The following is a 25,164-nucleotide window of genomic DNA, read 5'->3' as shown; positions in this document are numbered from 1 at the left end:
ACATTTGTTGGCCATATTTAATAAAATCATTATTATCCAAGCAGATACGCTTTAACTAGCACAGAAGTCATTTCTAGCACCTTGTTTTCTTCCTATAAAACTGTTAAGTAGGCAGGTAAGATGTACCGAGCGAAGTAATTCACACCACAAAGTCATAATTATCGCAGAAATTAAATTTAAAATACGCCCGAAAAAGCGACCGTGTGCAACGGTGGTGAAGAGCAGTACCAGCCTGTGAACTGCCTGGAACCTCGCACTGACGCTATAAGGAGAACGCTCGCTGATTGGCCTAGAGAAATGTTGTCTGCTACTCCTCTGTCGTCTGCTACTCAGCTGTTCAAGGTTCTGAAAAGGCCTTTCTCCTGGCTCGGTAATGATTCGGTCGCTTCTTCTATCCCCAATTCTCCAGGAGAACTGGCAAAACTGGTTTACGGCTGCAAAGGGACAAGGTGCTGGCCCCCATTGACCGGCGAACCAGAACGAGTTCTCCTTATAACGTCATCGGTGACGTGGCCTCATACCTCCTCGTCCTCGTAATACTTGGAGCGGCGAGTTAAGGGTGAAGGCGAGGAGCCATGTTTATGTGCGTTTTTTTTCTGGGAAACAAATTGCACACATCAAAACCTTTCGCACTATTCGGTATAATGACACACACTTTCATCAGACGTCTTAATCTGAAATTTTTGTGGATGGCCCTCTGTACTCCTTTAATACATAGAAATTGGCAATACGGAATGCTTGTTTTCTGGTGATTAGAATGGTAGCTCTCATAGTGGAGGTACTGTCGCCTATCAGTTGGTTTTTGTAAAGATCTGTGATAAGTACCATAAACCACAGGCAAACAGTATAAGACTCAAACCAGCAATAAAGATTTTAAAATTGTAAAATTTCAATATCAGCAGATCTCAGCTGGTACAGATATAGAAATATAACTGCAAGAAACCAGGGTATGGAAAGGGAATGCTGCTATGCCGTGTGTGAGGAAGCGAATACGATGCCCGACACCTGATTCATTCAGCGGTTAGCGCAGAGTACAACAAAGCAGAAGCTGACATGGATGCCTTACGATTTCGTTTTCTTTTTAACCGAAACAGTTTAAGCAGACAGGATGAGTGTAGTACAGAAGCGAGGAAGAATCTCTCTTGTTATTCAACCCTTGCATTCTTACCCACATCCCGGTATTTCTCTCCTCCTTTTACGTGTCCAGGTATACTTGTGTGAGTTCACCATTTCATTGTGCACCTGACGAAGTGTGGTCCACCACGCGAAAGCTTGTACATATTAAACTTAGAAAGCTTTAGTGTCATTGTTTTGACTCCTCTTGTGAGAAAGATATGTAATGCAACGTGATATATTAGCTGTTATCAACCAATGGATTGCTCATCCACTCATTTATTATGCTCGGCCATTGAGCTTTTTCCTTTCGTACGTGCTTCACTGGAACTGAGGGTTTCAGGTGGTGATGGGAGGACATCATGTTTCATGTGACTTTCTAATGTCACCTCCTCAAACATTGTCTAGCTACACACTGCTGATGAGGTCCAAATAAGGTCAGAACAGCTGTCCGGCGCAGGTATGGCGACGCCTAAGTTATAAACTCGGAGAACCTTCTATGTAGTTATAATTATCAGACGACATGTATAGATGAAAAATGAGGTGGTGGGACCCTCAGAGTGGAAGTTCAGGAGGGGCAGAGCCCCCTGGGCGAAAACTGGGGGGGGGGGGATTGCCCACTCAGCTCCCACCTTCCGACACCCCTATGCGTGGCATGTGTGATAAATACCACAACGTGTGGCGAAAACATGCATGCTGCGAAAACATGCATATGCTGCATACTTTTCTAATTAAAATTTTTTACATGGTTACTGAACACCCTGTAGGGTCTGGCAACATAAACAATGAAATTCCTTGAGAGGAAGAGCTACAAAACATGCTTAACATATGTGGAACTTTTGCAACAAAGAGAGGACTGGATTTCAACACCAAGAAATCTGGAATTCTTTACATAGGGAAGCCCCCCCCCTCCCCAAAAGCTGACAATTTAAGGATTGGATATACCGAATCTGGACTCTTATACCTATCTGGGAATCAACATCGAAGCTGCCGCAACTGGTTTTCAACAGTACGACGTGGTGTTCATTGCAGCCAAAATTGACACACACTCAGACAGAGAACACACAACACAAACTGCAAAATGCAAAATTTCAAAATTTCAACAGTACGAGCAGAAGCTGCGAACGAAGGCACAGCGGGCCATGGGGTATCTAAACCGAGTTATGCAATGGAGTTACAGTTACCCACAAGTGGTAAGGGAACTGTGGAAAGCTGTAGTAGTTCCCAGCCTAACTTTCGGCAATGGAATAATTTGTATTGGGTCAAGCACACGAGAATACATGGAGAGGAAACAAAGGGAAATAGGCTGAATGGCACTCCGGGCACACAAGTCTACCCGGCGTCTACACGGACAAGTCTACGGCAAGAGTCTACAAGACACGGGCGTCTATGGACCCACAAGTCTACAAGTACTCGGCGACATGGGAGTCTCTAAGTTCGAAGCAAGAGAAGCTTGCAGAAAGGTGACATACGAGGTGAGACTGAGCACTATGGACGAACATAGATGGCCAAGAATTCTGTACAAGGCTATACACTTAATGGGATTATCTACGAAATGGAAACTGAGGGCCAAAAAACTGTCGGAGAAGTACGAAATACCAGTTATGCTTCTGGATCGGGACTCACCAAAACCCTCGGCCAAACAAATACGAGAACAGATAATTACAGTAGAAACGCGTGGCTGGAAGAGACGAATGGAACAGAAGCCAGCTTTGGCGACCTACAGAGACGGGAAAACTGGCATAGGAAATGTGCTCCACCTCTACGATAACTCTCCGGAGAGCGGCCTATTGTTCGACGCCAGAAGTGGAATGCTACGTACGAGAACACTGAGAAGCAAATATGAGAGCTGTGATGAAAAATGTCCGCTATGTGAATCTGGTAAATTGGAATCAACAGCACACGTTAAATTGGATTGCAAAGCGCTAGGCGCTCCGAGACAGTGCTCCCTACAAGTGGCCCTGGGATTTGGCACAGGAAACGATGGCGAGCAAGAAATATGTGAAACGAAGCGGAGGCTAAAGACATGGACTCATAAAAGTAGAGAACTTTTGGGACAACGGACACTGACACCCACCGAAGCATGAATGGCAACACAATACGGCAGCGTGTTCAACACTGTGATTCGCGGCGCAACGGATGCGGTGGCGGAACAGGCTTCAAGTGCTGACTATCACGGACTTCGGTGCCGAGCAAACAGAGATAGGAGACCATCCGGAGCATTAGAGAATTTTGTTGACGTCAATTTATTAGAATTTGTATTATTTTTTGGGCATGTCCGCATTCGAATGCTGGACCCTCGTTACAAAGAGGCCCGCCAAGTGTGCCACTACAATCCATCCATATTAGTTTTGAAAATGTGCCAAGTTTGATGCTAGAGATTGGGGCGGTGGGGGTAACCATGTATATGGTTATTAAGAACTAGGGATAGGGCTATGTGAAGAAACAATGTGAATACAATGAGGAAGAATTGTGTCAATAATGACTCCTGGGTGTTACAAGAAAAATGTTATTCTGACTACACAAGTCAGAGACTACAAGTCTCAGCCAGAAGGAAAGAATTTGAAATGGATGAAGCGATAGGAAAAACAGTCTGTTGAAAGTGATGATTGTAATGTGCCTCCCCACAGTTCTCGTGTCTGTCTTTTACAACTATACTCAAGTTTGTTTTATTCCAAATTTAATGAATCTCCGGCAAGCCCGGGTTTTGACGCTTCTTCAATATGAAACCCTTATGTTTCTAGGTAGTACCCTTCATCACTGTGATCTTTCCTTTTTGGGTTACGAAGTGAATGAATCAATGATTTGTTGTGCCGTTTTGAGGTAACTGTGTGAGATTGGTCCCGCCGTGAACATTCATGTAGAACTTCTCTAGTCGACTTCAACGACTAGGAACTAGGACTCCAGCTCACAGTAGTGTTGAGACACATTAGAGTTTTTAGTATTTGCGGGGCACGAAACTGCGGTTTTAAAAGAAGCCTCCAAAGGCAACTTTCGCATAAAAGTGCGCTTTGTCCAATACTTGGTGGAAAGAAAGAGGCCCTCTTGCAAAACCGAAACGGATATTCATTAGCAGAGCATGAAAATCATAGACCAACGGATCATTTTCAGTAACAGTTCCTTATGTTTACTGGATATCTTTACCTCTCACTTTATGTACGTGTACCCCTAGATGACGGACGATGGGAACCTACCTATGAGCTCGCAGGGACCATAATCTTTTATGGACCAGACATTCACATAACACATTCTCCAAATCCACCACTGTTACCACTGTCATCCATTCCGATCATTTTCAATCGAAAGACGACGCGAGTTGCGACTGCTGCTCTGGTGGAAAATAAGGGCACTAAAAAAAACATGTTTTGTTTTGTCTAGGTTTTATTGTCGTGTTGGATATTACGAAATTTTATCAGAATAATATTCTTTTTAAAAGTTATAGAAATACACTAAGAACGTAGGTGTCATTTGTGTAGTCCCGTGGACGCATGACGCATTCCGACATGGCACCACGGCACAGCTTAGCTTATCGCTCTTCCGCTAGCGCCTAGCGTTGCCGGCGCGAAGTGCAGGTGCAGGGTGTGGTTTTTGGGAACCCGCTGTGTTTGGTGTTTGACAAACTTCCTTTGGCCAGGCACAGGTACCGTACATGTTTAGGCTACTGCTGCCGTGCAGTTTTTTGGAGTTTGATCTTTCTGTTTTTGCCTGCAATGATTGTACTTGTTATATCTTGATGTGGCGTTGAGAAAAGCCTTTTGACGGGCCTTATTGGGTCGGTGACTAATATGTTTACCATTTGAGTCCGCTATGTTACCACATTTGCTGTGCACATTTCAGTGGCCTTTCTTGACAGTTCGATCGCTTTTGTGCTGCACAGGATCCACGTTTATCGCTCTGACGTCTAAAAGTAGCTTTGTGTAGTAGGCACTCACCACAACAAACGTATTTGTCGGTGAGTCAGCGTCTCTGTCATGCCGTTTCATAGTCACTGAGTGTGAGCTTCCCTACCATACCACCATACTATTTTATCTGCTAACTTTTCATCGAATATATCAAAGTAACAAGGAGTACTTCATGATTGAAGTTGATTGGTTGCCTGAGCAGTTTTGTGCAGCGTGTGCATGCTCCTTCAGCTACAGCCTGTATACTTAAAACACAGAAAACTGTGCAAGAGACAAGATGTCGAGCCGCAAGACAAAGGGTCGTGGTCCAACCAAGAAGCGCGCTCAGCGTGCAACATCGAATGTGTTTGCCATGTTTGACCAGGCACAGATTCAAGAATTCAAGGAAGCCTTCAACATGATTGACCAAAACAGAGACGGATTCATCGACAAGGAAGATCTGCATGATATGCTCGCATCACTTGGTGAGGAAGTGAGGTTGCTTCGGTGTATGGCTGGGCCCTGGAGTTATTAGTATTTTGAATGTTATGTAGAAAGAGTAGTAATGATACAAAAGTGAAAGGATGTTTGAGGTTGTGTTGCAACATCATCACTAATGTATCTTCTTGCTTCGTGTATATTTTGGAATATCAGCTGGACCCGGAACACTGGAATTATGCTAACTTGAGCCAAATACACATTTCTAGGTTGGATGAGTCCTCACTAACGCAAGGCTAGTCAGACGACTGAATGGACCTCCTAAGGAAACCATTTTTTTACTATGGGCTGTTTGTGTGAAAATAGTGTTAGGATAGTCGGTACTGTCCTGTACTCTTTTTATTACGTTTCTATGCACTCTTTGTGAGTATGTGCATTTCCTTGCTACCTTATTAATGAAAATTTGTAAAGAAACAAAAAAAGATACACGCAAGATAACCATGCTTTCAAAATGTCTCTCCAGTGGTCTGCATTTTTCCTGGATATTTAGTGTGTTCTTGGATACGACAAGACCCAAAGACGCACTTGAAACGTGCAGTACACTTCACCAGGTGCCATATCCGCGCTCACACTGCACAGCCGTCAGAATTAATGAGTGAGAAATTGACACAGAAATGGAATCAATGTAACAACTTGCATTGTAACATGACACCACGTTTGAGATACACATACTAGGTGCAACAGCCAGTAACAAAAGTAGGGTGCCCAGTGCTCCAGCTAAGGATGTTCAGACGTGTTTTAGATGTTCGAAAAAAATGATGCTATTTTGACTTTTCGGTACACATTGAACATTTGGAAGGTGAAGCACATAAGACACCATGTATGGCCTAAAAGGGTTCCTGGTGATTGCATCTGTTCCTAAAAGTGCTACTACCATTTTCAAGAGTAACATCTGAGAAAGCACCCATGAAAGCCATCCTAGTTGAAGCCCACTTTAAAGGGGCACTAAAATGCAAAAACAACTTGTACTCAATTGAAAGTCTGTGTTTCAGGTAGTATAATGCAATCAAAATTAGTTCACATAGCGCTACCTTTTAGAAGAAAAACTCAATGAAAGAGAGCTGTCTTTGGCGGCAACAAATGGAACCCCAGCAAGCAAAAAGCGGCGGCATCCAATCAGTCAGCAGGAGAATCACGCGCATGCCTATCCTGTGTGTGTGGATTTGGAACGGGTCCCGTTGTTGTGTTGCGTACACGAGGGGCATGACGTGCATTGCTGCATTTTTCAACACCAGTTTACTGAATTGCAGCTCACAACAGTAATCAAACATTCTAGTGGAGCCATTCCAGCTCAATCGTCCCAGTCACGGGCTCGACCATCGCGGATTTCCGAGAGAAAAATTATAATGTTGCCATTGATGGGAACATGAACCGCACAAAATATTTCCCGGAAGCGCGTTGAATGGCCGCTAGGGGTCTTTGAACTCCCGCACGAAGCGGTAAACCAGGGCGCGCGCACTGGGTGAGTGCGGCTTCACATTGGTAAAAAATTATTCAAACAGGACTGTCTTCACAAAGCCTGGTACTAGCTCTGCACCGGTCGACACCCGTCTGCCGCGGAGCGTTCGGTGAAATATCCTCTAAATCCACTGACTTTGTTGATTTTTTTCCGGACTAACTGTTAAGGAAACTTCCAACAACTAATTTTTTACAAGTTCAGACCTGTCCAAGTAATGCGCAGAAAAAGTTTGAAACTCGAATATCGCACGGTTTTTCTTTTAAAAAATCGCAAAGTTGCGTATTCAAGCAAAAACTTGTAACTTTGTTGAGCCGCCCTGAAATTTCTGAACATGCCGTGACATCGAAACCGGCTCAGAACAGTAGTCCAATGTCCCAATCATCATAACAGAAATTTTCTCAGAGGTGTTTTTTGTTTAAGGTGCGACATTTTTGGGGGAAAGCTGTTTTATTTTCCTGTATTTGTGTTCCTTACGTCATCAGTGAAGAAGGTTGCAAGCTTACGGCTCCTCCATGTGGTCGTAGTCCTTGTTACTCGTTGCCACACTTCGTTGGGTTAAGATGAGCATTGCTTGCTATTGAGGCCACAATCTGTATTACTGAGCTTTGTTGATGACATGTGCAGGCAAGAGCCCACATGATGATTACTTGGATGGCATGATGAATGAAGCTCCAGGTCCCATCAACTTCACCATGTTCCTCACGCTGTTTGGTGAGCGACTCCAAGGTACTGACCCTGAAGAGGTCATCAAGAATGCATTTGCGTGCTTTGACGAGGAAAATGTGGGCATCATTCACGAGGAAAGGCTTCGGGACCTGCTCACCTCCATGGGGGATCGCTTCAGTGACGAGGATGTGCGTAATACCTTGCTTGCTCTTCAACATGCTCAAACTAGTGCTCCACACAAGTACCAGTAGCAAATTTATAGGTGACATTGAATTGCAATATGCAAGGATGCTGAACACAGCGTGGATCCTGGTGTTGCTCATGGTCTCAGGGGACTTCCTTTCCAATCACGTCACGTGTGGGGCAGCCAATGACAAAACTGATGCTGGAGGTGCACCATCTTGGCTGTCTAGGTGTCGTGTCTCCCGAGCATGCGTCGTACTTGGAGAAATGAGTTCCACCCGAATCTGATGCATAAAACACCATTTGCCAAGGGCGGAGATGATGTTCTGGGGCGCCTTCGAAGTTGCGGGTGCCACATGCACGCACGTAGACAGTTATGGAAGGGGTCTTATTTGACAAAATCTGTCATGTTGCCTAAAAACGGAGATATGAGCACTTTTTTATGTATTTGAATGTGAATAGAAATGACTTTTCATAGATGTACTTGATTACAGTAGAACCCGTTAAGGCATACTCGGTCGCAACGTGAGAAAAGCATGTACAAACAGGTAGTAGGGTTTAAAGGAACAATGAGGTGACATTCATCGAAACCCTGTCTCATCTGTCGAGCAGTCCATCGGAAGTCACCACGAAAAATATTTTTGCTGTGAGGTGTATTGTCACTGTGCAATCAAATTTACAAAAGCAGCTGCCGACGGCTGGCACGGGCCTCGCATGACATAGAAAATTCCTCATTGCCTTTCTTTCCTGAAGTATTGATGGCGCGGGACTCCTGAGCTGCTTATGCCCGCTTGAGGCCCACCAATCTGTGTCATATGACAGACTGCATCACAGCGTTCCCCCATCTTCTGATGTGCTGTTTTCATGAGTGGAGGATTTCTGAAAGATGTGCAGAATAGAGGCCTTCGCAGGAGCTCATCTTATTTGTTGCAGAACACATTTTGGGGTCACCTCAGTGCTCCTTCAACAGAAATTCTCAAATATATGCCCACCTACCTGCTGGGAAACGAAACCAGTAAATTACTGTTAAAAATTGTGTCTGTCATGGACAAAATATTATATTGCATTGTGGGTGTGGCATTCTGCGAGTGCCGTTGACCTGATGCACAACCCCCACCCACCTGCCCCTTTCTTTCGGGAAACCAAAATTGCTGACAACGAATGGAGCCACACGTATCGTAACTTTCGGGCAGAAGTAATAACGAAACATTGGCCTCAGATGCCTTCGGTAGGTCTGCTTTCAGTGCAGATTCTGTGTTGCAGTTGAGGCTGCAAAGAGGATTTCTTTGTATGCTCTCATGGTTTGATGATGACATTCAGTTTGCTACATGTTCTAATTGGAATATTTTATTTCAGGTGGATGAAATGTATCGAGAGGCTCCCATCGACAAAAATGGCATGTTTGACTATTTAGAATTCACACGTATCCTGAAACACGGCGCAAAGGACAAAGACGATCAATAGTTTGTTACTGCACTGGATATTTTATATAATATACTGCCTCTGTTTTCTTACTCCAGCAGTTTTATTTAAAAAGCAACATAGACGCATCACTCAATGATGCATCCTGACCATTTTGAATAAATTTGCGATAAAAAATAGAGGCTGCTTTGTCTTTGCTGAGTTCGCAAACTGTCAAAGCCACTTGGGAATGAAAAGAAGCCTCTCAGTTGGCTGCATAATGGTTGAGTCTGTGGCGTGGAAGGAAAACAGAATCCTAAGTCATGGTCCACGCAACAAGTAAAAGAGGAGCCCTATGTTCCTAATCCCAAGAACTTGTTACTCCTTTCTGTCCTTTCCGCAAATCGTTCTCTTGAACACATTTATCATTGGTGGTTATGGTTTCATTTAAAATATGAGAACATCGTTGTATAGAAGAGAAGAATGGATCGTTTTGATGCACCACATGATGCGCATTGTCCCTGCAGTCTGGTTGAAAGCTGACTTACCATTTTGCCTTAATCGCCCTAATGGAGCTACACCAGCTCAATGTGCTGTATCAGGATGTTCCCAACAACCAATATTCAACATTCATTGGATAAAAAATGGGATAAGCTCTCTCCTTTGTTAGGTCTGCGAGGTTTGGGGTGTAGAATTTACTTTGGTGACTTTTGTTACATTGATTGTATTAATGAGTAAATGACTGGGAGTAAACTGAGAGGTTGCAGCACTTGGTAACAGTTCGGAAAGAGTTGAAGAACCTCTCGCAGACAATGTTGACAGCCATTGCTTGGTGATCAAGCATGTTAGAGAGTGAAATGAAATTGGTGAAAGAGCCAAAGATATCTATGGTTGCTCTACAGAATTTCTCTTTGTTTTTCCTCTGGGGAATGTTATGCTCCGTAATGCCAAAATGTAGTGTGAAATTTCTTAAGTGTGAGCCACATAAACGATCACAAAGGTGTAAATTCTACATCAAAAGCAAGTGAACATGCAGACTTTTTTTTCCCCAGTTTGTTTGGCAAACTGAAAGGCTTGAGAGAAGTTAGACATGCGATGGCCTACAGAAGGCCGAAGGTCATTTTATTTCAGAATGCCTGTTCCACGTGTGCCTATTTTCAAACACATTAAAACATTACCGGATGAGACACCACTTGGAACACAAATGGGTTTTGCAGAGCGTGTTCGAGACAGACATGGAGACTTTCGTTTTAAAACTCTTCGCTTTTTTCATGCTTTTGTACCTTACCCCCCACCTTTCAACCATGTCGCTGTGCTGTCTGTTAGTCCTTGTTTTCCATTGTAGTGGGTGGTGTCAAATCATACCCTCCATGCAAGGGTGATTGAAGCAGATGCCTCAGGTGGTTGGTAGCTGCCCATGTTTCAGACAGTGTCTGTTGCTAAGTACAGAGGCTTCTGCTTCAATCTATGTCGAGTATATTGTTGGATTTTCTACTTATTGACGTTCCGCATGGAAGTACATTTAGGGGCCGTATTCTCTGCTAAAGCGTCACGCTTGTAGCTTGATATGTTTCATACAAGAAGTGGGGCTTGAATAGTTTTTTCAGAATGTAACTAGTGCCACATATTTTTGAATGTTGTTACATTTTGGCTAAATGCTGCAACTTCAAGTAGAATGTGTCTATGGGCCACTTGCTTGTGTCATGTCGTGGGCATGGCAGAAGTTCATGCTTTCATGCAGTGCTTTTCTGTGTACTCCCTACATGGGGGCTTTGATATTTCAGCTTGAGAGAATGATAGATTTAGATGAATTTTTTGCAATCTATCATAACATGTGATGAAACCTGGATGCATAATTTCGCACCAGAGACAAAAGGAAGCAGTATGTAATGGCGACGTAGAAATGCCGCCGCCAAAGAAAAGCAAAGATGCAGCTGTCTGCTGGGAAGTCCATGGGAACGCTTCTGGGTCATGCGGGGTGTCATCTATGTAGACTTCTTGGAGCAAGGGGCCACGATTAATGACCAGTACTACTACACGTTGATCGTGTGAAACGCATTTTGCAGGAAAAGGCCTGGGAGCTCTTGCCCCATGACCCTTGGAACCCAGATTTAGCCACAAGCGATTACCATTTGTTTTGGGTCCCTAAAAAGCACACTAGAGAAGAGAGATTCGACACAAATGAAGCCCTCCAGAAAGATGTCCTGCAGTGGCTACGACAACAGCCCACACCTTTCTATGCAAAGGGCATCAAAGAGTTCCCACAGCAATGTTAGCGGTGCCTATGCGCAAGGTGAATAATTTAAAAAACTGACTTATTTTGGTGCTTCCTGATATTCCCGTTGCAAATAAAGAAATAAGAGTCTCTGTCAACCTTGAACGACACTTGTACATGCAAATACATGCATGGTTATTTATCCTTTACAGATTTTTTTTAAGAAGCTGTGAGTGCAACACTGATGCCATTTTTGCAGGCGGGTTATGTAGCCAGGTAGACATCTGTAGTAAACCGCATGTAATTACTAGACGATTAGATTCCTAAAATTCATTAATTAGCTTTTTGACTAGATGTTTTCGGGAAAACGAGAGACAGCAGAACTGGAGGCAGTCATTATTTGAATCTACCCTCTTTTTTAATACTCCTGAAATGAGCACACACTTTGAGATATAAATCGCAAAACTTTTATATGTAAATGAGCTGAAACAAGAACAACACACTTCTCGGGCGCAGAAACGGCATGACCAGCAGCTCATCTGCCAGCTCCAATCAACTCCATCGCTACAAAACACGTGGCCCTCCTATGCAAACGCCCGCCGCACCTTTTATACTCTGAATGTGTGTTGTTTTGTCTCATTTGCGTAGCAAAATTTAGCACTTTATAGCACAAAGCATGGGCTCATTTCAGAATATTTAAAAAAGAGTGTGGATTTAAATATTGGCTGGATTCAATTCTGCTATTAATCATTTCGTCGAAAATATCAAATAAGTTGGGTAATGAATTTTAGTTAATTAGTCGTTCAGTAGTTATATATGCTTGCCAACAGGATGTGCACCTGGCCGCATTACACAGCTGTGAAAACCTAATCTAGGTATTTTATAATAAAAATTATGTGAAAATGAAAAATCCCCAGTATATCATAAGACAACCGTGAAACAATGGTAAAAAAAATTCAAAATCAGGATTTAAAAAAAAATGTCACAAAAGTCCTGCCATCAGAAACGTACAACTGGACCCCTTGCGAATAGTGGTGTGCCCAGAACACGGGTTAATGCCATTGATCTATATGTGACAAGGAAAATATGTGATTGTTTCCATCTGGTTTCTGTTCAAAGAATTCCTTTGAGAGAGCAATGTTTTCCCCGTGCTGGGTGGGGTTTCAGTGCGTGCTCCCAACAGGGTTGCACGGGTTTGCTTTGTCAATGATGCTTGCATTGTCATTTGTCAATGTTGCTAGCATTCAAGGTGCGATGTGTGCTCTGTGCATAGCACGTGTGTTCTCAAGTTTGTTTTGGCCTCATGGGGTTCAGCAAACTGCTTTGGAATTGCACAATATACACACAGCGGGATGCGCCATATGGTTAAAGGGACTTGCGACAACCCAGTAGTTTATCCAGAGCCAGATAAAAGTGCTGCTGGGTACGTCTATATCCACAGAAAAAAAAAGCACAAGGGATGTTCCATCCTTTCTGCTCTTTTTTTCACTGTATACGTACCCGGCAGCACTTTTATCTTGTTCTGCGCTACTTGCCTGCCCCTGCAGTTCTTTTACCTGGTTGGCTTGCGCTAGCACATGTGGCCCGGTTTACAGTGGCATGTGTCTGCCTGCTCCGGTGGGCTGGACAGCATATGTGCTGCGCAACTTCCGCACAATCTCTCCCCCTTTTCCTTTTAAGAGCCTTCAGCTCGAAACGTCACGTCTCTTAATTTTTCAAAGTTTACCCCTTTGGTACTCTGCATCCCTCTGCTGTTTCTTCTGTTTATCCAGAACTGCAAGCTGGAGGCTTCGAATAAACCACTGATCACAACCTCTGCACTTATAAGGCACATGCCTCCTCTTCAGTCGTGTTCCACTGACCTTGCCCCAAAGAAATTGCTGGGTGAAAACTATTGCTCCTTGGAGCAAATTTTTTGCCCCTGCTCCGTCAACGGAACATTCAACGTATGCCCCGATTCTGCGAATGGAACAGTTTTTGTCCCTTCCCCGGGCAAAACTTTTGCCCCAGCTCTGCCATTGGAATGTGCCGATTTCCCTCAATCATTGCGGGTGCGTACCATAAGTGAGTTTTATAACGGTCCATTCCATGTTCCATTGGGAGAGCAGATTTTTGCTCCGCACCGGGTGGGGTGTGAGTGCATACTCACGGCGGGTCACATGGGTTTGCTTCATCAATGAAATGCTGTACTCGTCCAAGGCGTGAAGCACGCGCTACGCATACCATGACCGCGCTTTGCTTTCCCGGCGTTGCTTTGGCCAGGTGGGTAAAAAAACTATTGCTCTTTGGAGCAAACGTTTTGTTCCTGCTCGGAATGAAACATTCAGCATCTGACCCGATTCTACCGATGGAACAGTTTTTGTCCCTTCCCAAGACAGAACTTTGACCCAGCTATGCTAATAATATGGAATGTGCAAAGTTGTTTGTGGGATTCGTATATTTCCTCTAGTATGTTTGATCACGTTTGTGACAATTTTTCCTAAGATGCGTGGCCGTTCCGGGCACGACTTCAGTTAGAATGAATTCAGGTTGGTATACAAGTTGAGCGTGGTCTGAGTTGAGAGTGAGTCGGCAGCTCCTCATGACTCACTTATTTGCTTCTTCCCCAACAGCTGACGCACGCTAGCATTTTCTTCCGCTGCACCAGTCCACATCATGAGTGCCATGATCGGCCCTGCCACGTGCCGAGGGGATAGCCATGGGCGTAGCCACAGGAGGGGGATTAGGGGGGTTCAATCCCCCAAAATCGTACGTTTGGTAGTGCATTTGGGAAAGGGAAATGCCTCCTCCTCCATATAAAGTCCCCATAGACCCCCCCGGAAATATGTTTTCTGCCTGCTGGGGATAACTGATATTACAACATACCCTGCTCTTTCCCTCGCTCTCTTGCACGCTCTTTCAGATTTTGGGAAGGTGTGCGGTGTACTTCGCACTTGCTTTTGGAAGGCGCGTGCTGCAGGTCACCTGCGTCAGCTTGCGTGGCTCGGGTTAGCGTGCTGGCCATCACGTCGAGACTGGGAGGCACTCAGGTTCGAATCCCGGTGCTGCCTGGGATTTTTCCTCAAACGCTGTCAGACATATGTCGGCACACAGTTCCCTTGGAAGTCGGTTCAAGACGCATTCCCGCAGAGAGTTAGTCGTGACGTTGCCCGCACACGTGCTTCTTTCGCAGGAGCTCAGTTTCCTAGGAACGTTCCTTCCTTCCTTTCCTTTTGTTTCCTTGGCACGTTCAACAACAAGCTTGTTGTTGAACGTGCCATAGCAAGGAACTCTGTAGGGTTCGCTCATATATAAATGCTGTCACATTGATATAAAAAAAGAGAACGTGGGCCACCCCAGTTTGCACTCATTGTCTCGGGTTTATTCGCAACGGACCTTTTTCATAACACTTCTGCGCATGCTCTATGACCCTGTCGGCACCAGAGAGGGTTCTCTAGTAGGGCTGTGTTTTGGCGCGCTCCGAGCGTGTTTCGCTGGACAGTCGCTATAGTGTGAACGACGCAAGTGTGAAAAAAGGTCCATTCGCAGTCCTTTCAAGCAGTTTTGCAAACTCTAGGAAAATTTCCCTAGATGTAGGGGATCTGAAGTTTGCCGGGAGAAAAAAAAGAATTGCTTCGAAATCTAGGGAATTTTACTGCCGTGACACTTGTACCAAAAAATTCATGATATACAATTTTCCCTGGCTCAAGCAAAGGAAAAACGCAACCACAAAAGGACTTCGCCGATCTACACTGCGTACCGTAATTTTTCCAAAGCATGGACGGCAGGTACTTGGCGATCGGCCGCGCTCCACACATCCACTTCGGGGCAGGAAACCACGGTTTTGTATTCCTCTCTCTGCTTGCCGCCACTCGCCCATTCCCCATGGCATATCTCATGTTCGTTTCTTGCAGGAGAGAAACTGAGATGAAATCTTGAGTTTACCATGAAATCACCACGAAAATACAACTTCTATCATCACAGGACAAGGGTGCGCGTAGGTGATGTCATGTCGTTTTCTTATTATTATTATTGGGGGGGATCGTATTTGTTCGCGACGCCGTTACCGGTAGCCGCCGGTGAACAAACTCGCAATCTAGGGAAGTCTGGGGAAATTTCTCGTCGTTGAGCCATCCGCCGGAAGCTGCCGTTTACGCAATGGTCCAGGGAAAATGGCGGGCGCCCAAACCACGTGATCCCCAGGCGCCATTCACAGCGTCTCCAAGGTGCAGCGCGGGAAGAAAGCTCAGGCCCAGTGTGCATGCACAGACCGCCCTCCTTTCTCAACCTCCTTTCCCTTCTCTCCTACCCCCCCCCCCCCCGCAGCCTCGTCCGTTTGAACGATGAAAGTCACTGAAAAGGTTAGCCAGCTGTAAGAGTCGAACCCACATTTTCTGGATTGCCGGTCCAGGGCTCAGGATACACCGGTGTGTTCATGACCCCATACTGGCTCAGATTTTGATTCGATATCAGGTGTTGCACACTAGATGTCCAGCACGTTGAATATAAAAGATATGGAAATGTTTGAGAAATTTCGAAAATACCAAGATGTACACGACCTACTGACATGACCGTTGCAACTGCAATAATCTTCATGCTTTCCTTAGAGCAAATGTGTTTGGCTGCACATATCTGCATTTGTGTAGTTAAATTATGTTTCCAGAGGCAAACCCAAGACCAGTTTTTTTGTTTTTGTTTTCTGGGTGTTTGTAGATGGGGGGGGGGGGATGTGGAAGAACTTGCTTTGAATAGCATGCACTACGTTAACATTTCTTCATACCTTGTCATACTGACATTTAGGAATCACAGATGGTATTGTAGAAGGTATCATGTTTTTTTACTTGTTTGACCATAATCACTCACTTTCCAATATAGCAGATGACTGTTTACATTGGAATTGCCACAACACTTAACTGAATCCCTATTAGTGACAGTGACCGCCACAGAAAAGAAGGCACTAAAATTTTACAGATATCCACCCAGTGATTCTGCAGCTAAGGCGCTTGTACAATATATCTTACAGCACTGTAGTGTGCTAAATTGCATATACTGCAGTATTACTAATCGCTAATTAAATTTAAACTAGTATGTGAGAATGATATACTGAGGTGAATAAATACATAAAGCAAATGGGGGGAACAACTTTCCTCCGCTCTTGTCTGAACATATGCGCCATCACCAAAATAATATTGCGCGAGTCTGGAGCCTTCTAATATACGCGCTCGAGTCACAAAAGCGTTATTAGGCAATTAAAAGGAAAGTATCCAAGTCTAATAAATACACCAAGGGATGCACACGGCTGTTTGTGAACGGACTGGTTAGCGAAAGCGCCTTTATAATGCAAAGTGTAGCAACACGGGAAGTCATAATAATGTGGCGTAATTTATCGTGCACGTCCTTTTGTTTATATTTATTTATTTATATTGTCGTATGCCGTATGCGTGCCGTACACCCCAATCTCACAGCATAGCAATTGAGCTCTCAAACAACAACCATCAGTTGAACAATAAACGGAGTGAGATTAATATAAACTCGCTCAAAGACTCGTGCACAACGCTGGACCCAAAACCCTTTTGCCGCCGACGCCGCGCAATGCGGTCACGAGACCATGACAACGCCGTGGAGAGCCGCCACCGAGAGCGTCTGTCATGTCGCCCGCAGCGCCACCACAGCCTTGCACAAGGGGGCGCTGTATTTCGCATCGCCATCCAATGCTTCCCGCTATCTCTCACCATGCTCCCCGAAGGAGCAATGACGTCATCCGCGGAATGCGACAGCAGCGGCCCCTAGTGGTGAGGCGTCGCTCGTAGCGCCCTCTAGTGGTGTACCCTACACAATGGCTAATCCTTCTATTCATCGGAGATAATCCGTCTATTGGGGGCTGCATTGGAAACAACACCCTTTGTTTTTTGGGAAAATCCGTGTAACCTCTCCACAGGGGACACTTCCGGGGACCTCCAGCTTATTGTTTGGAAATACGTTGAACCTCATTTCACAACACAGAATAAGCATTAACAATGACAGGATGCCCAGTAAACGTGCTGCAACAAACTGCCGTCTAAATACCATGCGATCCTAACCTCAACACCCTTATTTTGTTTCTTTCGGGAACTCCCGGTAGCCTTTCCACAGGGGACATTTTTTCCGGGGACATTTGTTCCGGATCCCGCTTTGATTATATGAAACGACTTCTCCGTGATCATTCCTTCATTTGGCAACTAGCGCTCATATTCATCTCTGGAAACCCCAATTTTGTAATTGCATCTGTGTTGCCCTTCAAGAATAGTGAATTTCCTAAAATACGCATAAATTTGGCTCACATGGTGTCCAGTTCTTCAGCTTTTCCACGACCGAATTTCACGTTTTCAAGTTTAGATTGAATTAACTGAGACCTCAGCATCCAACACAACGAAATCTGGAGTAAAAATTTACGCTTCAGAAATTATTCTAAAAAAAGAAAAGAAGGCATATATTATGCTGTCCCACATAATAAGGAGGCCGAACTGTACTTTTTTGCCACACTCAAACAAGAACCTGTTATGTTGTCAGGTGACCATTGTTATTATTTTTCTACTCTGTGTCCTTTTATTTTTTGTCGAATCGTTCCTCTTGGCGTTCAAAAAAAAAAGAAAAAAGACTGTGTTGGGAATGGCTCTAGGACATTTTGGTACAGGACGTTCCGGTACAGGACGTTTCGGTACGGACATTTCGGTACACGGACATTTCGGTACACGGACATTTCGGTGCACGGACATTTCGGTACAAGGTCGTTTAGCTAGGGCTGTCCACACGTTGTCACGTCGCTTCCGTTGTAGTCATAAATTGATAAGATGCTATCGCCTCTGCGGAGCCTATATTTTATAATATACTCAACAATATTGCCAGTTAATGGGGTACTGACGAATAATGCATTGGTATATCATCGTGGGCAGGACCTGTGTGATGACACTACTATAGAGGGTGTTTTTTCAAGCGATACATAATTAATGATGAAGCTACGCGAGCCGTACTTGGATGCGGTTTTCGCATGGCCTGGCGGAAATCCCACGAGTATTTTTTTGTTTGTTCTAATTCGAATAACTAATTGATTATAATTTATCAGTCGACTTCTTTATCAAAGCTTTTGATGACAAAAAAAAAATCAGAAAGCAGGCGATCCTTTTTTATGTCCACACCCTTTCCTCGAAATCTTCAGGATTCTTTGATCGTGGCCCCGCTCACGTTGTTTTCGAATCTGATTTGTTAAAACCATGTGATATTACGCGGAAGATAAATAATGAGATTGTCCACTTGAATGTCCATTGTTACCAGCGGCATGGCCGAGTGGGTTATCTCTTTGAAGCACAGAAAATTTTATGTTGAATTGACTTAGTCGTTTAATGATATAATTGTTTATTATGTCCTGTAGAACACAAAAATTCAGTTAGAAAAGATATATGGTATGCTGGTTACAGTATACAGGGTGGTCAATGGTGTTGACCACCGTGCATCAAGGGGCTACACATCTACAAAAATTGGTAGAGCGGAAATTTTTATTTTCTTTTTCTTTTTTATGCACAAGACAACACAGCAGGTGATGCACACCCATGTTGAGGGGGATGAACTTGCTTTTGCGCTGCAGTTAGCATATCGTCGAGGGATACACGGCGCCGGCTGGTGTTTCGTAGCTGTGCGATGGACAGCGGTATCAACGGTTAGTCTCGCTCGTTTGTTTTCGTTTGTTAAAATGTTTCTTTATCAATCAACCTGTTCGACGGCACTGTCTGTCGGAATCAGAGACAGGCGGGCATAACGGGCAATCGGACGGGCTGTGGGCCAGTCCATGAGACTGTAGGTGGGATCCTCGTCACTGTTAGCACCGTTCGAACAGCTTCCTGGGTCTGAAGGGATGTCCTATAAATTATATGGCGACTCCGGTTCTTCGATCGCACTGATGCACCTGCGAAAAGTAACAACACCCGTTCCGCGTGTTAGTGACCCCTTCCAGCATGGTGGTTCCTCCAGTTGACCACCCGTTTTTCTCAAAATACACCAAAAGTCCGCGCTGAATCAGGCTGATAGCATATTCAACGGAACATAGACATGTGATGAAACAAATGAACGGTGTGCCACGAGATTCTTACCTCGTTTTCTGTAAGAAGACGACGACGCGAATGGAGCGCCCGCAATGACGCACTTCTTCACAAAAACGAAGCAGCAGCTCTTACGTCGCACGCTCCGGTGTGGCGACACCTGATGCCGATGCCAATGACTATTGCGAAGCAGCGAGCAAGTGGTCGACGAACAGAACCACTATACAGCAGTGGGGGAAATATTTTTCTGGGTGGTCAATTGGGTTGACCACCATGCTTGAAAGTTAAGGCGTCTCGCTCGTTGATGTCGTGCTGACTGGGAGGTGGTGGGTTAGAATCCTACCACCGGCTGTGCTGTCTGAGGTTTTCTCTGGGTTTTCCGAAGACTTTCCAGACATATGTCGGCACAGTTCCCCCTGAAGTCGGCCCAGGACGCATACTAATCCCCCCTGTCCCCCACTCCTTCCTGCTGTCCTCTCTCCATCTGTCCTCATCTGTACGCTGCTCATAGCCACAGTTGCTTCGCGGCGCTAACACGAAAGTAAAATAAAAGTCAATTGTTCATGAATTGTCCGCTCTACGTTGGGTAGACGAGCTGTCTGCCTGGGTAGACTGGCGGCACATTACACGTATATTTACCTGCTGATTTTTCTTTGTCTCGGGGTTCTCACACTAAAACATTTTGCGGATGAATGTTCTCGCAAAGTAAATTGCTGTGTAATGACAGAAAAAGTGTGGTGTATTGATTGAATAAACTCGTCTGTCTTGCTGCATTTCTTTCTGCTTATTGGTATTTTTTCTCTTTTGTTTCATTTTCCTCTCGTTTCCCTCCTTTTCTTGGGAACAGCAAGCCGTTTGTAGTGGCTGATATTTACACCTTCTCTTTTTCTTTTCTTTTTGTCATTGAACTTATCTGCCCTCATGAACCAGCACACTTTGGCCAGTCCCTGACCACAGCATGCAGCGATTCTTCCAAGAAAACGCGAACTGTAACAGTGGTACATAAACATCGACAAGCGTAGTAAGTCTGAACGTTGCCGGCGGCTTGTACCGAAGCGTCCGAAGAGGCGATAGCATCTCATCAATTTATCACTACCACGGACGCGACGTGACAACGTGTGGACAGCCCTAGCGAAACGTCCTTGTACCGAAATGTCCGTGTACCGAAATGTCCGTGCACCGAAATGTCCGTGTACCGAAATGTCCGTGTACCGAAATGCCCGTGCACCGAAATGTTCATGTACCGAAATGTCCGTACCGAAACGTCCTGTACCGAAAGGTCCTGTACCGTAACGTCCGTATACCGTTCGGAATATCGCGACTCCCGCTACAAGGCCTTGCCGCTCGACCTTCCCATATCTTTTTTGGTTGGTTTCCGTGTGTCGACCCCAAGCCTTTATCGCCCTTCACCTCCTTTGTATACGGTTTTGTAAACTCGTACACCAGAAGAAAGGGAGTCCCCTGTCACTTGGGTTGTCGACTGATATCATTTTTCTCAGCGGGTATAAGGTGAAAGAAAAAGAAGGGAGAACATGGAGGAAAGGAGCCTTCCAAATATGTTACTGAAGTTTTCGGGTAATAATAAGAAGTCTGTTCTACGACGGAAATTTTGAAAAGTCTTTTGCACAAACGCCTTGTAAATGAATTCAGATATTTGATAATGCTTACTTACCAGAAATATACATATCAAAATGTCATTTTTGCATGAATAATAGAGTTATTACCAAGGTAAATTGCATGTTGTAAAAACATTTTTGGGAGCCCTCATATAGGACCCCGGTTAGCGAATGCTGCCCTGTTGTGCATTCCTCACACACAAAATATGGCTTTGTCGCAGGCAATGCTATGTACCTCGTATCTTTAGTGAGCTCCCCTTCGACAGTTTTCTTTGGAATCGAAGTACAAACTAAAAAAAGCGCTACGGCAACTTTATCATAGGATGTAGTACCTTTATATGTTCATGTACTGTCAAACTGTATGCCGCTGACTGCTTCAGGCCCAGTGCCACAAGCTTTTCGGCTTAGACGGGCCTGTTTTATTATATTTGTAGTTTGCTTTCTTGAGTAAAATTATTATTATTATTATTTATTATTATTATTATTATGTAAGCGAGTGCAGAAAAAAAAAAGGAATACCGTTTCGAGCAGATTTTCCAGACTGGCATTGTAAGCGCTGTGTGTAGGCAATGTTTATAGTCTAATTTACAGCCGCTGGTAGATCCAATTGAGAGCCTCCGAGATACAGGCATCCGTACTATCCGATCACACTTGTACGTCGGCATACAGTAAATATGCACTAGTAAAACAATAAGAAGAGCAACTAAAAATTCCATAATCAGTCAGTACAGGCGGTAGTGACTTGTGAAAACAATAATTGTAGCATGAATATATAAGAACAAAAAAAAAATAAAGTACTCATGTAGCAATAGAAGAAAAGCAAAAAGACGTGAATGTCTCGAATCGAACTGCGGACCTTTCGTGGCAAAGTCCGACATTTTACCACTCGACAAACAGCGCAGAGGGCGCGGGCCGCCTTAAACTCGCGAGGTCAACCATCATGTCAACCATGCACTGCCATGCACAATGGGGATTATTTCGTGAGTCGGAGGCGAACGGCATGATAAGGACGGCGAGCGTGGTGCCATCTAGAATCGGGAAAATCGTGAATCGGAGTTGTTCCCCGACTGGTATGGCCTCTTAACCAACGTGCCTTCTCAGCGCCAATCCAGAAGATGTGGGTTCGACTCCTACAACTGGCTAACCTTTCCAGTGACTTTTATCGTTAATTTCTTAGGCAAATTGAGGCTTTGTATGTATTTGTCCCTTCTATGTTGTTCCAGCCTCAGAACATCAGTTCTCTCATGTCCGTTTGGTTTGTCTTTGGCGCTAGCTGTAGAGCAACGATCATGCTGTCCCAAAGCAGACAATAGCGATGGTGTATGACAAATCAAGTTTATTTGCCCTCGGGAACTGCCTCGAAAAAGCTACAGTACATATCTTTTTGCGTCTTGTAACAGGCTTCACTGGAGCTTTAGGTGCTTCGACATCGAAGGGCAGTTCAGAAGCCAATGCTGAGCTATGTGTGTCGTTGTTGCCCATGGCTGCGGGAGAACTGAAACAAAAAAAAAAAAAAAAAATCTATTGATGATCCGTAACTCTGCACGAAAACACTGCTATGATAGGCAGTCGATCTTGATTTCGTATTTGAACACCAAAGCGCACTTGTCACAAATGTTCATTGATCACAGTGAATGAACGGCTGCGACGTGCATGTACCGAGTGACTCGTAAATGTTGTACGTAATACACTTAGCGTGATAAACCTGCATTACTTCCTTCGGTCACAAAAAATAATCAAACTTGCCGTACCGTTCACCTGCAGTACGTCGGAAAGAGTGCAGATTTCCTCTCTGACGATTTCTGCGTCCTTTGGAGGTGCAGGGATTCTGTCATGTTCGTCTTCCCGCTGTTATGATGATCAGGTGGATGTGCCATTCCGTTCTCACATTAGCAGTTCGCCACAATCTAAATCTAAAGCATTCAAAACCATCAAACGCGATTTCTCATGTCTCCACTGTCGTTTTTCTTTCTCCTCCGACCGTTCGACCGACCGTTTGGATAGGCGCGCCTCAATCAAATAACTCTCGCCCAATCAGCGCGAAGGAAACTGACGCCAGTTCTTGGAGACCAATGAGCATCCAAATATTTATACCTATAATGCGCAGCCAATCAGAGATCTTCCGAGCTCGCGCGCCGGTGGCGACAATATTTTCGAGGCGGTGCGTTTCGCTTTCGAGCCGGCGGCGGTTGAGCCAAAATCAGCAAAAACAAAACATCCAGCCAGCCAATGACAGAGCCGCGCGGTGCCGCCGACGGGCGGCCTTGCCTTGTTTATCTGTGCAGTCATCACGTGGCTTTGATTGGTTTTGATTTGGCTCCTCACACGATGTACCCTCGTTCTTGAACCAATATTGGGATTGCGATAAGTGTTGTTGATGCAGCTTTTGTCTTCTCGATTAGTGGTGTGTGCGGTTGTAGCTTTACGGAGCCCCGTCCGGCAGTTTGAAGTGTGATTGTAATGAAGCCATACAAGTACATAAGTACCCTTCTGAGCCGAGCGAAACTATGGAAAACGGGCGAATATCAACAGCGACTTTTAAGTGATGAGGTATACCACTTACCTTCCCGCGTTTCTGAAGTGTCGTCAAGGTTTCGGGGAGATGGTCACCGTTTTTTTCCTGTTCTCATTTTCTGTGGTTAAACGTTTTTGACAATGTTGTAAGGGAAACGTCACGGACGTACTTGACGAATCACGAAATTGAGATAGCACGATTTGCATTGAGATTCATGTGGTGGAAGGTGTGAGAATGTCGATTTTCCACTGTAGGCACAACTGCATTCTCATGCCGAATAAGAGAGATAGTTCTAAATGATTAGAGTCCAGGGTCTAAGGAACGGGAGTTGAAAACGCGACTGTGTGCTTGTGCTCGACTCCTGCGTTCCAAGCTTCGTAAAGTGAATATGATTATGAAGTGTCCTTCCATGGACATTACCAAAAACAAAAACTCAAAAGAATAAAATCTTTGCTGGCAAATGTTGCCATTTCCTGCCACACTTGAATGACATTCATTTCACAGACATGGGCGGCTCCTCCTGTGCATCAAAGACGCAACATGGCCATACTTTCTGCTGTGGAATTTAGTTAGTTGTGTAGCTTGCCCCTGAATCTTCTATTAATTTCTCTGTGTGGTCAATTGCTCTATGTAAGATTCTTCCTCACCTGTGCACAAGAAATGACTGGAATCAGACAAAGTTTGTGTCAGTGGCAAGAATCAGCAAAGGCAAGCTCCATCTATAGGGACGACGTAAACACATACGTCTGAAAGGAGTTTCCTTGTTTATTTGAATCCCAGAGCAAATGTCAACCGGTCATATGCATATAGGGTGTTATCTTTTTAAAACAGTACTGTTTCAGGAGAGGAAATGGATCTCCATGAAAATAGCAGAATCACTCAGATAGATCCAGAAAGTTTTTGTAAGCCTTGAGATAATACACTTTCATGTTTGTTTGATGTACAGATCCCGACAAGAGTTTACGGAACACCAGAGCGACATATTTCTTGATTTGAGCGACACCCTAGCAGCGAACGGGAGTGGACACACTTACTAAGAGGTGCATTGAGTACCCTGTCACCTGTTTGTAAGTCTATCTGCTCCTGTTTGCAGCAACGGTATCGTTCCGATGACTATATACACCAGTCCGGTGTCCCATAAACTTTTGTCGGGACCTGTATGTCATGAAGTGCACGCACGTACAACAAGATCATGCCCTTAAAGTGACAGTACTAGCGGCATGACCAAACGGGTGAAAGCGTCCGCTCGTCGCTGGTAGCCAAGGTCGTGCTGGAGACTGGGAGGTAGTGGGTTTAAATCCTTCCAACAGCTGTGATGTCTGAGGTTTTCAGCCAGACTTTCCAGGCGAATGTCGACACAGCTCTCCCTGAAGTCTGCCCATGATGGATACTAAACCCCCCCGTCACCTACTTCTTCCTGCTCTCCATCTGTCCACGTCTGTACCTAATAGCCACAGTGGCGCAGCTTCGCGGCACTAACACGGAATTTAAAAAAAAGTGACAGTCTACAAATACATGTATGACACAAGTACCACAATGTTTGACCTTGCTTGACAAGTCTATTTG

The 25,164-nt window shown here is 44.7% G+C and overlaps 3 protein-coding genes across 8 annotated transcripts in view; 2 read left to right on the top strand and 1 right to left on the bottom strand.

Annotated features, from left to right (window-relative positions):
• LOC135396535 (ubiquitin thioesterase OTU1-like) overlaps positions 1-4,433 on the bottom strand; it is a 33,615-nt gene extending 29,182 nt beyond the window's left edge. For all 4 annotated transcript variants that reach the window (XM_064627562.1, XM_064627566.1, XM_064627564.1 and 1 more), the window contains exon 1: positions 4,308-4,433. The gene's annotated coding sequence lies outside the window, so the exon portion shown is untranslated. The remainder of the gene's footprint in view (positions 1-4,307) is intronic.
• Positions 4,434-4,616: 183 nt separating this feature from the next.
• On the top strand, positions 4,617-9,401 carry LOC135396536 (myosin regulatory light chain sqh). 3 transcript variants are annotated; one of them, XM_064627568.1, is made up of 5 exons: positions 4,617-4,753; positions 4,991-5,065; positions 5,273-5,479; positions 7,576-7,805; positions 9,157-9,401. In XM_064627568.1, the coding sequence occupies exons 3-5, from the start codon at positions 5,293-5,295 to the stop codon at positions 9,262-9,264; spliced, it is 525 nt and encodes a 174-aa protein (XP_064483638.1). In that variant the 5' UTR covers positions 4,617-4,753; positions 4,991-5,065; positions 5,273-5,292; the 3' UTR covers positions 9,265-9,401. The 3 variants fall into 3 exon arrangements, with proteins under 3 accessions (XP_064483638.1, XP_064483639.1, XP_064483637.1); XM_064627569.1 differs by having other exon boundaries at positions 4,951-5,065; XM_064627567.1 differs by lacking the exon at positions 4,991-5,065 and having other exon boundaries at positions 4,618-4,753.
• Positions 9,402-23,351: 13,950 nt separating this feature from the next.
• The window catches only part of LOC135396534 (aminomethyltransferase, mitochondrial-like), a 63,577-nt gene continuing 61,764 nt past the window's right edge, over positions 23,352-25,164 (top strand). The window contains exon 1 of the mRNA XM_064627561.1: positions 23,352-23,633. Within this exon, the coding sequence (XP_064483631.1) occupies positions 23,544-23,633 (90 nt within the window). The 5' untranslated portion in view covers positions 23,352-23,543. The remainder of the gene's footprint in view (positions 23,634-25,164) is intronic.

This window comes from Ornithodoros turicata, chromosome 6 (genome assembly GCF_037126465.1).
Source record: "Ornithodoros turicata isolate Travis chromosome 6, ASM3712646v1, whole genome shotgun sequence".
Taxonomy (NCBI): Eukaryota; Metazoa; Arthropoda; class Arachnida; order Ixodida; family Argasidae; genus Ornithodoros; species Ornithodoros turicata.
The sequence above is the reverse complement of the archived record's forward strand: the minus strand, read 5'-3'. Positions and strand labels throughout refer to the sequence as shown.